Genomic DNA, 15438 nt, shown 5'->3' on the forward strand with positions numbered 1-15438 from the left:
TAGACATCGCAAACTTGTCAATTGAAACTTTGTGGGATAAATCCTGAGGGGTTTTTGCAGATCTGCCAGTCAAAGTACTTCGTCCCAAAGGGAAAGGCAGACTTGCCAGATTGGGAGTGAACATGGAGCAGTGCGTTTTTCCTAATGCTGCCTCCCCCCCCCCCCCCCCCCCCCCCACCCGGCAAATCCATGCTGCTGTCTGCCCAAGGTCTCCGGGAGCTGCCGATACCTGAACCCGTCGACATTTACCACCTTACACGGGAAATGCCACCCAGTGACAAAACGCCACTGGATTGTTATAAAGTACATGAAGTTTAGGCTATTGAGGTGAATCTAGTGGAATAATTCAATAGAATGTCAGAGGGCAGGTTTGGGAAGAACTGCGGGGTGAATGTTATTTTGTTGCAGTGAGTAGAGTTAAGGGCGAGGGGGTTTGCAGGAGGTAAGTAATGTAGGTGGTATTGGTGATAAGGGGCAGTAAGCTAGGCATAGGATCAGATGACAGGCAGCCCGGCATTGCTTCACTCAGTGTTGGGAGCTTCAGTTGGTTTGTGTTAAAGTATTGTGAATAATTCAATGACCGTCAGAGGTGACGATGCACAAAAATTCCTGAAGTAGTGGTTCAACAGGTTAAAAACAAAACTCTCTTTTGGCAGGTTCTGCTCCCACTGTAACGCCAACCAGCAGCAGAGATGCCTTCTGATCTGGCCAAGAAGAAGGCAGCGAAGAAGAAGGAAGCAGCAAAGGCTCGTCAGCGTAAGCCGAAAGCTGCAGAAGATGCGGAGGAAAACGGTGACCTTGGTACAGACGACGTGGGGAATTCCGAAAGGCGGCAAATCAATGGATCTTCTGGTTATGATGCAGGTAGGAACTTTGGTTAGGATAGAGTTCCAGGATTTAGGCTATGAATATCAGGGAAGACTTTGGCTTGTTTGTTCACAAAATATTGTTATTGGCAAGATAGACACAAAATGCTGGAGTAACTCAGCGGGTCAGGCAGCATCTCTGGAGAAACTTTATTGGCAAGTTTGCTGTTTGCCTTCCATCTTTAATTATTCTGTGTGGAGTGGGTCGTTCATCTATTTCAGTGTAAGGACTCTTAACTGTTGTAGGAAGGAACTGTAGATGTTGACCTCCCTATGACCTCTGATTTTGCATTTACCCTGTTTCTCATTGGTTATTGGTTCCTCCATGTCCCCATCTTGTGATGCTGTTTCTTTGTTCACAGGCCTGGCCCAGATTATCAATGAGCTGGATGAGTTTGAGCTGAAGAAAGCAGCAGCTCGGGCAGTCACAGGGGTGTTGGCCTCTCACCCCAACAGCACGGACGTTCACATCATCAATCTATCACTTACCTTCCACGGTCAGGAGCTACTAAGCGACACCAGGCTGGAGCTGAATACTGGCCGGCGCTATGGACTGATTGGCCTCAATGGCACAGGTAAGGTCACAGGTGGTCAGAATGCTGGGACCGTTCCTGGAAAGTTGTTGAAGTCTAACTCTAAAATGTTTTATAATGTTGGTGGATAGGGCTGCTTCTCCATTTTAGGATTATTTATGCGTGTACACGTATATTGAAAAGCTTTGGTTTGCATACCATCCAATCACATCTGATAATACTATGCATAATGTAATCAAACTCTAGTACAGTAGATAGAGCAGAGGGGGAGATGCAGAGTGCAGAATATAGTTCTCACAATTGTAGCGCATCAGTTCCAGACACAAAGTCCAATGTCCGCAATTGGATGCTGGAGACAGGGGAGACCTCATAGAAGTTTCAAGCACGACCGTTCAGAAGCCTGAAAAGAGGGGAAGCAGGGCAAAAGAGAAAATAATCAGGGTGGGACAAGTCTTAGATTATGTTAGCTGCTTTTCTGAGGCAGTGTGGTGTGGATGGAATCGATGGTGGAGTATGTGGTCTGTGAGATGGATTGGGCTGTATCTACAGCTCTGTGTATTCTTGTGGTCTTGGGCAGAGCTATACCAATCCAAGCTGTGATGCAACCTGACAGAATGCTTGTTTTTTTTTGGAAGTGTCTGTGAAAGCAGCAGTTGGTTAGCTAACAAAAGGGCCCTTGCAACAATGTGTTGCCCACCTGTGGGAGAAGACAGTGCTCTTTGTCCATCCATCACTGACTCCATAATGTGCCTGGCTACCAAGAGTCCCATTGCAACTAGAGGACAGAATTTGCAGTATGTTGTTAAGTGAGACTGCAATTTGTGTCAAATCATGTGACACGCGAGTACAATCAAGCCACACACTTGCAGCAGATAGTGCGGGTATAGTGTTACAGCATCACAGTTACATTCACTTGTAAACATCGCAAACTTGTCAATTGAAACTTTGTGGGATAAATCCTGTGGAGTTTTTGCAGATCTGCCAGTCCAAGTACTTCGTCACAAAGGGAAAGGCAGACTTGCCAGATTGGGAGTGAACATGGAGCAGTGTGCTTTGCCTAATGCTGTTCCCCCTCTCCCCCTTTTCCCCCCCCCCCCCCCCCCCCCCCCCCCCCCCACCAGGCAAATCCATGCTGCTGTCTGCTCTAGGTCACCGGGAGCTGCCGATACCAGATCCCATCGACATTTACCACCTTACACGGGAAATGCCACCCAGTGAGAAAACGCCACTGGATTGTGTGGTCGAGGTTGACAAGGAGCGCATCGTATTAGAGAAAGAGGCGGAGCGACTGGCCCACGAAGACGGTAACTACCTTTAGCTTTTTGTATACAGTTCACTACAAATATCACCACACATAAGCACTTACATTAATCTTAATTAAGCATCTCATATAGTACAAGTGTATAGCAGTAGTATACTGACAGAATCGCCAGTTTGGTGCCATTTTCAAGTACCAGTTGTAAGTGCGGGGTTCTTGAAATGACCATGAAGGCCCGTTGTCCTGGCAGGGTCAGCCTGGCCAAGCATGGCCACTAGTGTTCTCTGCCGCTGCTTCACCACTGTAGACCAAGTGCACTCAGCCTCTTGGAACTGTGTGAAGTAGTCTTGAACATATTCCAATTCACTGGCTCAAGGCTGTCCTGATGTTCACCCTCGGCCTCCTTAGACAACTGCTAAATCACTATTTTCATAGGTGTCTCATGCTTCCATCTGGCTGAATGAAATTGTATTAAGAGTTGGAAATCAAAACAAAAGCTGCCAATTTGGAAACTGAAATAAAACCAGAAATTGCTGGTAGTGCTCAGCAGGTCAGGTCACATCTGTGGACAAATAGTTCAGGTTGTCAACCCTGCATCAAAGTAGGACTTAAAAGCCCAGTGGTGCAGCAGTTAGTGCCAGTCCTGACCTTGGGTGCAACCTGTGCGGCGTTTTCTCTTTCTGCGACTGCATGTTTTTCCCTCTGGTGTTCTGGTTTCCTGTCGCACCTTCTGTCATCGAGCTGGATATCGTGTAGAAGAGATAATAATAATAATAATAATAATATCTTTTATTGTCATTGCACATCAGTGCAACAAGATTTAGTGTGCAGCTTCCAACCGATGTAAAAGTAAAATAAATAAATAAGCTGTGTAACGTGACCATCCGAGGGAGACAGTCCAGGTGGGATGGGGGGCACTCAGCAGGGCCAGTTCAGAGCCGCTATAGCTCTGGGAATAAAGCTGTTTCTGAGTCTGGGGATTTGGGCGTAGAAGGCCTTGTAACGTCTGCCGGAGGGAAGTAGTTTGAACAGTCCGTTACGAGGGTGTGATGAGTCTTTATGGATGCTGACTGCCTTCCTGAGGCACCGTGTGTTGTAGATGCCCTCCATGGCTGGTAGCTGTGTCCCAATTCACCAGGATATTATCTAGTCTTGTGGGCTTGAGTTGCAGGGAGAGGCTGGGGCTGAGAGGCGACCGTACCAAGCTGTATGAGGGGCATGGATTAAGTATTTTTCCCAAGGTAGAGGGTTCCAGGGTATTAGGTTTATGCTAGAGTGCATAAACCTAATATGAGATATTTAAGGTTTGTACCTTGGGCAGCTAGTCTCTAAGAAAAAGCTGCCAGAGGAAGCAATGTAATAACTTGGGTTAGGCAGGAACCCAGCGGAAATGGATGGGACTGGATCTTGGTGAGGGACGTGGGGAGGGGATTGGGGAAAGGAGGAGCGGGAGTGGGGAAGGAGAATGGGGGAGTGGTGGAGGATGAGTAGGGGGGAGAGGTGGAGGAAGAGGGGGGAGGACCTTAAAATAAAGAACTGTTTCATTGAAAAACAAAGCATTCAAGAATCTGTATATCATAGACACTACAAGTTACCTAAAATGTAGTAATCAACAATTATACAGTATATAATTTATACGAATTTGTAAAAAGGGCGGAGGCAGATACAATAGTGAGATTTAAGAGCATGATAGGCACATGGAAATGCAGGGAATAGGGGGATATTGATCATATACAAATGAGGTTAGGTTAACTTTGCTTCATGTTTGGCACAAACATTTTGGGATGAAGTGTCCGTTCTCATGTGTACTCTTCTGTTAGTGGATACAATTATGATGTTTGGAAGATGTTTAGAGGGATATATGAATTGGAAGGGTTTGGAGGTCTTTGGGCGAACTTGGTTGCCATGAGGAGCCTGTTTCAATTCTGCTTAGCTCTATAACCATCCCAAAGATGAAGGCAGATTAATTGGCTGCTGCTGCTGCACACAGGTGGCAATGAGGTCAGTATTGTCTCTGGACTCTGAGATGAATGTTGTATAAGTAAGTGCATAAAATATTTTGAAGAGGGGGGGTTGGGGGGCAGTGGTTGTTATTGATATGCACGTAAGGTAGTTGCATGCGGGAGCTAAAAACAAAGTGCTGTAGGAACTCAGCAGGTCAGACAGTAATTGGGTCGGGGCCCTTCTTTAGACTGGTGCCAACTCAAAACATCATCTATCCATTCCTTCAGAGATGCATACCTGACCAGTTCCTCCAGCACTATTTTGCTCAAGTTTCCAGCGCCTGCAGTTACTTGCACCTCCAGCTAAATGCTGGAAACAAGGGGAGATGGGGTACTTCTGTTCGGAGCTGTCAGGGACCTCTGTATACTAATAAGTAAATTACATTGTACTGGGAAAAGTAAAATTCCCACTGCAGGCCTTATTAAAAACATATCGCCATTCTTTAGTGTAGCGATACAGCGTGAGAACAGGCCCTTTAGCCCACTGAGTCCATGCTAACCGGCCAACACCCTGTACACTAGCACTATCCTACACTGGAGACAATTTTTACTAAAACCATATTCACATACAAACCTGTGTGTCTTTGGAGTGTGGGACTAAACCGGAGCATCTGGAGAAAACCCACGTAGTCACAGAGAGAATGTACAAACTCCATACAGACTGCACCCATAATCAGGATTCAACCTACTTGTGCTACTGTGCCATGGTGTTGGATTGAAATTGTGAAACCCCCCCCCCCCCCCCCCCACCCCCCCCCCCCCCCCCCCCCCCCCCCCCCCCCCCCCCCCCCCCCCCCCCCCCCCCCCCCCCACCCCAGCAGCAAAGTCGGAGCTTCAAAGCAGCTATTGCTTTGGCTGAAGAAGGTTGCTTCATCAGTATCATAGACACTAAAAGCTGGAGTAATCAGTGAGTCATGCAGCATCTCTGGAGAAAGGGAGTAGATGACATTTTGCGTTGAGACCCTGCATCAGACAGGATGTCTCGACCTGAAACATCGCCTATTCCTTTTCTCCAGAGATGTTGCCTGACCCGCTGAGTTAATCCAGTTTTTTGTCTATCTTCGGTTTAAACCAGCATCTGCAGTTCCTTCCAACACACTTCATCACTATCATGATGAGGATGAATTTAAAACAAAACAAATCCAAATCTGGAGGGAGTTCTATTTAAGTGGGATCAGTCTGCCTTTCAATTTGCCGTGACACCTGCCTCTGTAATCCCTCTCTCTATATCCATGTCGTCTTAAACCAATTGTTTGACAATTCCTGATTGTAAATGTGTGATGGATATGTGTGATAATTCCTTTGTGATCCACTATTCTGTAATTCAGTAGTAACAGTGCCCTCTGTCATGTTTGGGACAAAGACCCATCATTTATTTATTTGCCTCTGTACTCCACAATTTGAGATTTGTAGTGGAAACAATTAGATGTGTTTAAAGTGCACATTGTCAGATTTTATTAAACACCATTTTTATACATTTTGGTTTTGCCATGTGAAATTACAGCTATGTTTATACATACTCCCCCCATTTCAGGGCACCATAATGTTTGGGACACATGGCTTCACAGGTGTTTGTAATTGCTCAGGTGTGCTTAATTGCCTTCTTAATGCAGGTATAAGAGAGCTCTCAGCACCTAGTTTTTCCTCCAGTCTTTCCATCACATTTGAAAACTTGTATTGCTGTTTATCACCATGAGAATCAAAGTTGTGCCAATGTAAGTCAAATAAACCATATGAGAAACAAGAATAAAACTGTTAGAGACATCAGCCAAACAGGCTAACCAAAATCAACTGTTTGGAACATCATTAAGACGAAAGAGAGCACTATTAATCACAATCAATGACTAGCAGGTCAAGGAAGACATCCACAGCTGATGACAGAATAATTCTCTCTATAATAAAGAAAACTGCCCAAACACCTGTCTGCCAGATCAGTAACACTCTTCAGGAGTCGGGTGTGGATTTGTCAATGACCACTGTCTGCAGAAGACTTCATGAACAGAAATACAGAGGCTACACTGCAAGATGCAAACCACGGGTTAGCCGCAAAAATAGGATGGCCAGGTTAGTTTGCCAAGAAGTAGTAAAAGAGCAACCACAGGAAAAAGGTCTTGTGGACAGACGAGACGACGATTAACTTGTATCAGAGTGATGGCAAGAGCAAAGTATGGAGCAGAAAGTGGAAAGTGCGGAAGTGGCGGCGCTGCCCTGGCAGCAGCGGCTCGCCTGCAGTCCGTTGGTTTTTACTTTTTTGTATTGTTTTTTCGTTTTTTGTCTAGTTATGTTTTTGGTTTTTAGGCTGTGTTTATGTGGGGAGGGGGTGGGGGGTGAAACGGGGGCTGCTGTCACTCCCTTCGGGGGAATTGACCTTTTTGTCGTATCCCCCAACTGCCTCCGTCTACGCTGGTAGCGTAGCCGGTGATCGGGACTTAAGGCTGACAGGACTCGTCCTGGGTCGCTCCCGGCCCAGCCCGGGATCCTATGCTCCCTCAGAGCGGCAAACAAATGCCTCAGGAACTCTGGATTGGCCCGAGGGAGGAACGGCACTCCCGTCAGTGGCCCAGCCTGAGGGTGGAACGGCACTCCCAATGAGTGGCCCAGCCCGAGGGAGGAACACTCCCGTCGGAGTGGCCTGCGAGGGAGGAACGGCAGTCGGAGTGGCCCAGCCCGAAAACGGCACTCCCGTCGGAGTGGCCCAGCTCGGGGGAAGTACGGCACTCCCGTCGGAGTGGCCCAGCCCCAGGGTGGAACGGTACTCACGTGAGGGCGATCCGGTCCGGGGGCTGGGACGGTGCTCCAGTGGGCTGGCGCCGTTCTGGCGGCGGTGTCCTAATTGAGCCGCGGGCCTTTTATGCTGTGTGCTGGACTGGAGGCGGCGGCGGCCCGACCACCCCGGGCCGCAGTGTTTGAAAGCGTTAAAGTTCGGCTGCGGGACTACATCGGCCGGTGGGACATTGCTCAGCGCAGAGGGAGAAGAGGGAAGAGACCCAGCAACTAAGATTTTTTGTCCTCCACCACAGTGAGGAGAGTTTGGAGGAGTCACTGTGGTGGATGTTAATTTGTGTTTATTGTTGTTCATTATTGTATCATTGTATGTATGACTGCAGGCACGAACTTTCGTTCAGACCATAAGGTCTGAATGACAATAAAGGAAATTCAATTCAATTCAATTCAGAAAAAGAACTGCCCAAGATCCAAAGCATACCAACTCATCTGTGAAACACGCTAGTGGGGGTATTATGGTCTGTGCATGTATGGCTGCTGAAGGTACTGGCTCACTTATCTTCATTGATGATACAACTGCTGATGGTAGTAGCATAATTAATTCTGAAGTGTATAGACACATCCTATCTGCTCAAGTTCAAACAAATGCCTCAGAACTCATTGGCAAGCGGTTCATTCTACTGCGACAATGATCCAAAACATACTGCTAAAGTAATAAAGGAGTTTTTCAAAACCAAAAAAATGGTAAATTCTTGAGTGGCCAAGTCAATCACCCGATCTGAACCTAATTGAGCATGCCTTTTATGCTGAAGGGGACTAGCCCCCAAAACAAGCATAAGCTAAAGATGGCTGCACTACAGGCCTGACAGAGCATCACCAGAGAAGACACCCAGCAACTGGTGATGTCCATGAATCACAGAGTTCAAGCAGTCATTGCATGCAAAGGATATGCAACAAAATATTAAACATGACTACTTTCATTTACATGACATTGCTGTGTCCCAAACATTATGGTGCCCTGAAATGGGGGGGACTATGTATGTACACTGCTGTAATTTCTACATGGTGAAACCAAAATGTATAAAGATGGCCTTTATTAAAATCTGACAATGTGCACATAAACCCCGTGATTTTTTTTTTTCCTATTACAAATCTCAAATTGTAGAGAACAGAGGCAAATAAATAAATGATGGGTCTTTTTCCCAAACATTACGACGGGCAGTAGGTTTCAGCATATTCATGTGTTGCTGAGGTACAGTGAAAAGCTTTGTTTTGCAAAGCTTTCCAATCAGTTAATACTGTACATAGTTGCAATCAAGTCAAACTCGAGTACAACAATAGAACAAAGGGGATAGATACAGAGTGCAGAATATAGTTCTCTGCATTGCAGTTTACCAGTTCCATGGAAAAAGCCCAATGTTGGCAGTTGTATAGAGGTGAATCGGACAATACACCAGCTTGTGCAAGAGCCATTCAGAAGCCTGATGAATGCTTCGCTGAAAAGATGTTTAAAGTTGGTATCCAAGTAGTATGCTGAAACCTACTGCCCGCCGTAATGTTTGGGACCCATCATTTGCCTCTGTTCTCCACAATTTGAGATGTGCAATATTTATAGGGGTTTTAATTATTTTAAACTAAATTCAGTGACTTGTGCCTGCCCAGTGCTGGCCAGAGTGTATGTGACTGCCAGTGATGCAGAGTGTGGGAAGCAGTTGCTGGGCGCAGGGGCTGTCCCTGAAGATGATGACCTAGACCGGCCACCTGATGGGACAGGCTCCCTTGCACTGTGCTGTCGGTATTGCATGTGGGTGTGGAGATGTATTAGGCGAACCCAGTCAGGGTTGTTGCAGGACAGTCTAGACCTGGTGGAGATCAGCACTAGGTGACTGGAGGCATGAGCTGTACATGAGCTCCAGCACCAGCCTGTCAAGGTGTTGTCATCCTTATCTTGTGGTTGTGTCAGCTGCAGTAACTAAGACTCGGATCATTGAATCATTGACAGATACCGCATGGAAATAGGCCCACCTGCGACTCCACCTGCCAACCCTTGATCATCTGTTTATATTAGTTCTGTTATTCCACTTTCTCATCCACTTCCTACACACTAGGGGCAAATCAGGGGGCCAATTAACTTACAAACTTGCACGTCTTTGGGATGTGGGAGGAAACCAGAGCATCAGGAGAAAACCCATGTGGTTGCAGAGAGAATGTGTAAACTTCACACAGGCAGCACCAGAGGTCAGGATCTAACGCGTGTCTCTGGTGTGTAAGGCAGCGGTTCTACTAGCTGGGCCACTGCTGCACAAATGATGAGCAGCCTTTCCCTGTGTCCTGTTTGAGTTTCCAACTAGAGTCGGTCAACCTAAGGCAGTATTTGTGGATGTGCCCTGTGTTTGGGGTTTGTTGTCTGTATTCTGCTGTAGCTTTTGGAGTTTGACTGTCCCTTTCCTTCCAGCTGAATGTGAGAAACTGTTGCAAATCTACGAGCGTTTGGAGGAGTTGGATGCGGCCAAGGCGGAAGTGCGTGCGTCGCGGATTCTGCACGGCCTCGGTTTTTCACCAGCCATGCAGCGGAAGAAGATGAAGGACTTTAGCGGAGGCTGGAGGATGAGAGTGGCACTTGCCAGGTAAATTAATGGGGGTGGGTGGTGGGGTGGGGGGTTCTTAGTGCTGCAGAGGCAGTGTCTCGGGGCAGCCATCTAAACATCAGAGATGTAAGAATCAAGGGGGTTTTATGATCATTTGAAAGATAATATCTGGAAACAGGCACTTTGGTCCATCAAAGATAGCACAAAATGCTGGAGTAACTCAGCGGGTGAGGCAGCATCTCTGGAGAGAAGGAATGAGTGAAGTTTCGGGTCAAGACACTTCAGACCATCGGCCCATCAAGTCCAGGCCAACCATCAATCACCCATTCATACTAGTTCTGTTATCCCACTTTCTCATCCATCTATTAGATCTAGGTAATTTAGAGGCCAATTAACCCTCAAACCCGCACATCTTTAGGACGTGGGAGGAAATTCACATGGTCACAGGGAGAACGTGTGCGCATACGCGCACACACACACACACACACACACACACACACACACACCCACCCCCGCGCGCGCCCAAGGTCAGGATCAAACCTGGGTCTCTGGTGGTGTGACGCAGCAGGTCTACCAGCTGCACTCCTGCAGCCCTCAGTGTGGTGGGAGCAATGTTAGAAGATATTTGAGTAAGGCGGTTAAAGTTACTGCAGGTGGATGAGAATGGTGTTACAGTCAGGAAGAACAAGCTCGGTGCTGAGTGCCACTGTTCTTTGCATGGGTGAATCATTTGCTTGGATGAATGATTTACTAAATCCAGGCTTTGCAGGTGCAAAAGATCCTCTCTGATATTCCTGCAAAATGCAGAGGCAGGAATGGAAGCCACAATAGCAAAGATTAAAAAATGCACAAACTGTTCATTAAAAAGTAAGTTGTGCTATTGCTTCCATAAAGAGCGGCCACTCCATTCACACTAAAACATTTAGTCATAGAGTCTTACAGCGAGGAAACAGGCCCTTCGGTCCAACTTGCCCACACCGGCCAACATGTTCCTTGTTGCATTTTGAATTGATTTTAATAGATGAGAGTCGGTATTTGAGAGCAGGAAGTCTGATTTATCCTGATGCTGCTTCTCTCGGTTGAGGTTACAATTGGTCCAACCGTGATTTTATTATTTAGTAAAGTAGGCTGGAGGGGGCAGGGGTGTCGATCTGCTCCTTTTTTGTTAATTTACAGCCCTATTATCTGCTTGATATTTAATCCCTATTCAAGCAGAATCGATGGGCAGTGTGAGTTATACATGCAAAAATAAGCCCTTTTTATTGAAAGTTTCTTTCTGTAGCATTAATTTATGAGGGTTCGGGTGTTTTTTAGTCTCCACGATTCTTTTTCAGTGAAACTAGGGTAACTGCAGTGTGTTGGAAACATTGAACCATTTGTTAGTTAATGCCCTGTGATCCATCATTCCTAATTGCTGTGGTTTGCTGCCATTTTCCAGGGCGTTGTTCATCAAACCCTTCATGCTGCTGTTGGATGAGCCCACCAATCATCTGGATCTCGATGCCTGCGTGTGGCTGGAGGAGGAACTCAAATCGTAAGTTGGAGGAGTTCATTCCTTGGGGTTTGTTGCCCTTTAGTTTAGAGATACAGTGCGGAAACAGGCCCTTCGGCCCACCAAGTCCTCGCAGACCAGAGATCCCCACACATTAATACTATCTTACACACTGGAGACAATTTTACAATCGTACCAAGCCAAATAATCTACAAACCTGTGTCTTTGGAGTGTGTGAAGAAACTGGGGCACCCGGAGAAAACCCACGTGGTCACGGGGAGAAAGTACAAATTCCGTACAGACATAGTCCATAGTCGGGATCGATCCTGGGTCTCTGCCTCTGTAAGGCCGCAACTCTACCGCAGCGCCACCGTTCTATTGTTTTGTTTAATATTGTAACATGTACTAAGGTACGATGAAGAGCTTTTATTGGATGCTATCCAGTCAAAGAAAAGACTATGCATGATACATTTAAGCCATCCATCGTGTACAGATAAAGGGTACAGCATTTAGTGCACAGTCTGATTAAAGATGGTTCAAAGGTCTCCAATCGGGTAGGTAGGAGGTCAGGACTGCACTCAAGCTGTTGAGAAGATGGTTCAGTTGCCTAATAACAGCTGGGGGAAAAACTGTGCCTGAATCTGGAAGCATGCATTTTCAAACTTCTGTACTGGTGGAAGAGGGAAGCAAATGGTTTGACAGGGGTGAGACTGATCTTGATTTTGCTGCCCTGAAAGCATAACATGAGGATGCATCCGTGAATGGTGACAATGTGGCTGGTGTGGCAGAAGGGCAAGATGCATCTGTAATATGGACGCTTGCCAGTTCAGCAGTATTAAACAAATTATAATTAAAACTCAAAGTACTTGTACTATGACACCAGGATGAATGCTCATTCACGAAAACCAAGCCTAAAGCCAAAGTACTATCTAAACTGATTATACAAACTTATGCTTTGGGCAATAACTAACTCCATATGCAACAATCAGCAAACTACATGTTAACAAGCACATTTAAAAAAAACTGATCATGTAGATGCAAGTATATCATTGGGGTTATCAAGTGGGCACTTCCCTTCGCTGGTGTTTCGTTGAGTTGGGCCCATGACACATCAGGCAAGCTCAACAGTTAATTCTGGCGTCCCAGAACAACCCCCCTCAATGCCTGCTCTCACCACCTATGCTATCAGTATCTACTAAATAAAGGAAATTACAGAGGATTAATTCACTCTTACAAATGCTAAACACTTGCATCCTGTCTTATCCACTTATCCTAACCCATCATTAAAATTGTAACACTACAAATATCAACATTTCATAAAACCGGGATACATTTACACAGCATACATAAACAAAGAAATACACAAACCGCATGTTATATTTCCTTTCTGCCCTGAAATGATGCTATTTCTTCTTCACCAAATCCACCTACTACCTTGCTCTGCTGCCTCTGTCATCTCCTTTACGGCCTGACGCAAACTCTATCTGCAAATTCCTCACTCAATAGAGCGACGTGGTTGATTGTACTATGAAACCTCTACAACCCACCTCTACCGGACGTATTCTTGCCCTCCATCCTCGCTGCTCAATTCTGCCAACTCTACAAATCTGAGCTTTACCTTTCATGAGCTTCATCCACTAAGTTCTCCCAAGGCACTGTCAGTTCTATAAAATACATGATCTGCTGACTAACTGACCATAACACTATATCAGTGCTCCAACTAATACTAATTATTTCCTGCAGAACAACAAGCTTTCCTCCCAAATATACCTGCATCTACCAATCATTGGCTCCCCACAATTGGCCTAACCCATACCTGTCTGAAAACTTTCCTCCTCTACCTTTCTCTCCCTCACGGAACAACAGAATCACTGCGCTCTCAGCCCTGATGCCTACTGAATTCACTTGTGCTACTCTCCTCTCAATTGCTGCAGCTATGCAATTCAAGACATGGTTATGCCGCCAAGTATACCGACCCTGAGAAAGACTAGTCCTACATCCTGACAAAATATGTCTCAACGTTGCCACCTCTGATCACAGGGGACTTGCCCGGTCCCCACCTACCCTTTGTTTGAGGTTCTGTAGTGATGGCAGCACATCATAAATGGCCCCTATAAGGAAACTTGCCGTCTCCATGATCCACGTCCTGCCAGCTAACCTCTTTTCCACACTTTCCCAGTTCATCCACTGTCCCTGCTTAACCTGAGCTAGTGCTCTTATACATCTCACTGCTTCCTCCTGATGACGTACCTACTCTACAACCAATTTCCTCTTCTCTGTTGGACCTGCCTTACTCCACACTAGTTTTCCTGTGCTGAGCCCAAGGCCTCTTTTCCCCAGTTGCACCCTACCAATACGTACTTAGTAATCATGGAGACACGTGTGCATATTTATTAAATGCGCACACGTGGTTAAAAATCGTACGAGTAGTGACAGGAACTGTAATGTGCAATTTGGAAGCTGATATTTCTGGGAACATTTTAATCTTTTAAATCACTCTTCGTGTGTATGGTGGTGATCAAACTGGAAAGCCTGACCCTTGAACTAATATGAAAAAAATCAATCCAGATGTGAGTTCAATTCAATGAATAATCAGAAATTTAAAAATATGTCAAAGAACAATACAGCCCAACTCATCTGTGCTGATCAAGTTGTCTAACTGCACTAGTCACATTTGTTGGCACTTAGCCCGTATTCCTCCAACCTCCAATGTTGCAGTTGTACCCGCTTCTACTACCTCCTTAGGCAGCTCGTTCCAAATACCCACCATGAAGAGTTGCTCCTCGGTTCCCATTGAAATCTTTCCCCTCTCACCTTAGACGTATGCCCTTTAGCACTTGATTCCCCAATCCAGGGAAAATGATGTGATTATCTACCTTGTGCCCTTTGTTATTTTATAAACCTCTAAGGTCTCCTCAGCCTCCTATCCCTTGGCGAAGGATAAGTCGTATCATGTTTAGCCTCTCCTTGTAATTCAAACCTTCTGGACCTGGTAACATCCCTTTTTTCTCTTTTTTTTTTGCTCCCTTTCCAGTTTAATGACTTCCTTCCAAAAGTAGGGCGATCAGAACTACACACAGTACAAAAAAGTGCCTTACTGGCACTGTGCACCACTATAACGATATTCAAGCTCCAGAATGCTAACAGATCAAACGCCTTCACCCTGTCCACCTGTGTTGCCACTTTTAAGGAATTTCTGCATCCCTAGGTGTCTCTGTTCTATGACACTCTCCAGGGTCCTGGCATTTACTGTGCCAGTCCCACCATAGTTTGCCTTGACAAAATGTAACACCTTTCATCTATCCATGTTAACTCTGACTTTCTTTGTCAATTAACCCAATTGATTTAGATCCTGTTGTAATCTCAGATGGCTGTCACTATACCACCAATTTTAGTGTCATCTGCAAACATATTAACCATTCCACCAACGTTCTCATTTAAATAATTATAAATAACAAACGGGAAATAGATCCAGCACCAATCCCTGTGGCACATCACGTTACAGGTCTCCAGTTTGAAAAAATACCACCTCCCTCCGTCACCTACCTTTCAAGCCTTTTTTTGTTTCCGATTGACCATTGTGTCCTGGATCCTATGTGATCTAACCTTCCAGATTAGCCAGCCCTGTGGTATCTTGTCAAAGGCCGTTCAAAAGTCCAAGTAGACGATGCCTGTAGTACTGCCCTCATAAATCATCTTGGTGACTTCGTCATCAATTCAGTTGTAATGGTGCGACCTGATTTCCCATTCACAAAGCTATGCTGACTGCCCCTCATCAGACCCTGCCTTTCCAAATGCAGTTGGATCCTGTCTGAGCCCCCCTCCTAACTTGCTCACCACTAATCTAAGGCTCACCAGGCTATGATTCCAGGATTTTATTTCCAACTTTTATTAAATCGAGACACAACATTTGCCACCCTTTAGTTGGCTGACAGCTCACCTACAGTGCCCTCCATAATGTTTAGGGCAAAGAC

General features: G+C 45.8%; 1 protein-coding gene across 1 annotated transcript in view; it reads left to right on the forward strand.

The window, feature by feature from the left end:
- LOC129696380 (ATP-binding cassette sub-family F member 2-like) overlaps window positions 1-15438 on the forward strand; it is a 56392-nt gene that overhangs the window by 4530 nt on the left and 36424 nt on the right. The window contains exons 2-6 of the mRNA XM_055634238.1: window positions 657-864; window positions 1229-1441; window positions 2521-2703; window positions 9840-10011; window positions 11411-11506. Coding sequence (XP_055490213.1) covers window positions 693-864; window positions 1229-1441; window positions 2521-2703; window positions 9840-10011; window positions 11411-11506 — 836 coding nt within the window. The 5' untranslated portion in view covers window positions 657-692. The remainder of the gene's footprint in view (window positions 1-656; window positions 865-1228; window positions 1442-2520; window positions 2704-9839; window positions 10012-11410; window positions 11507-15438) is intronic.

The sequence above is a fragment of the Leucoraja erinacea genome, chromosome 4 (assembly GCF_028641065.1).
Source record: "Leucoraja erinacea ecotype New England chromosome 4, Leri_hhj_1, whole genome shotgun sequence".
Classification (NCBI taxonomy): Eukaryota; Metazoa; Chordata; class Chondrichthyes; order Rajiformes; family Rajidae; genus Leucoraja; species Leucoraja erinaceus.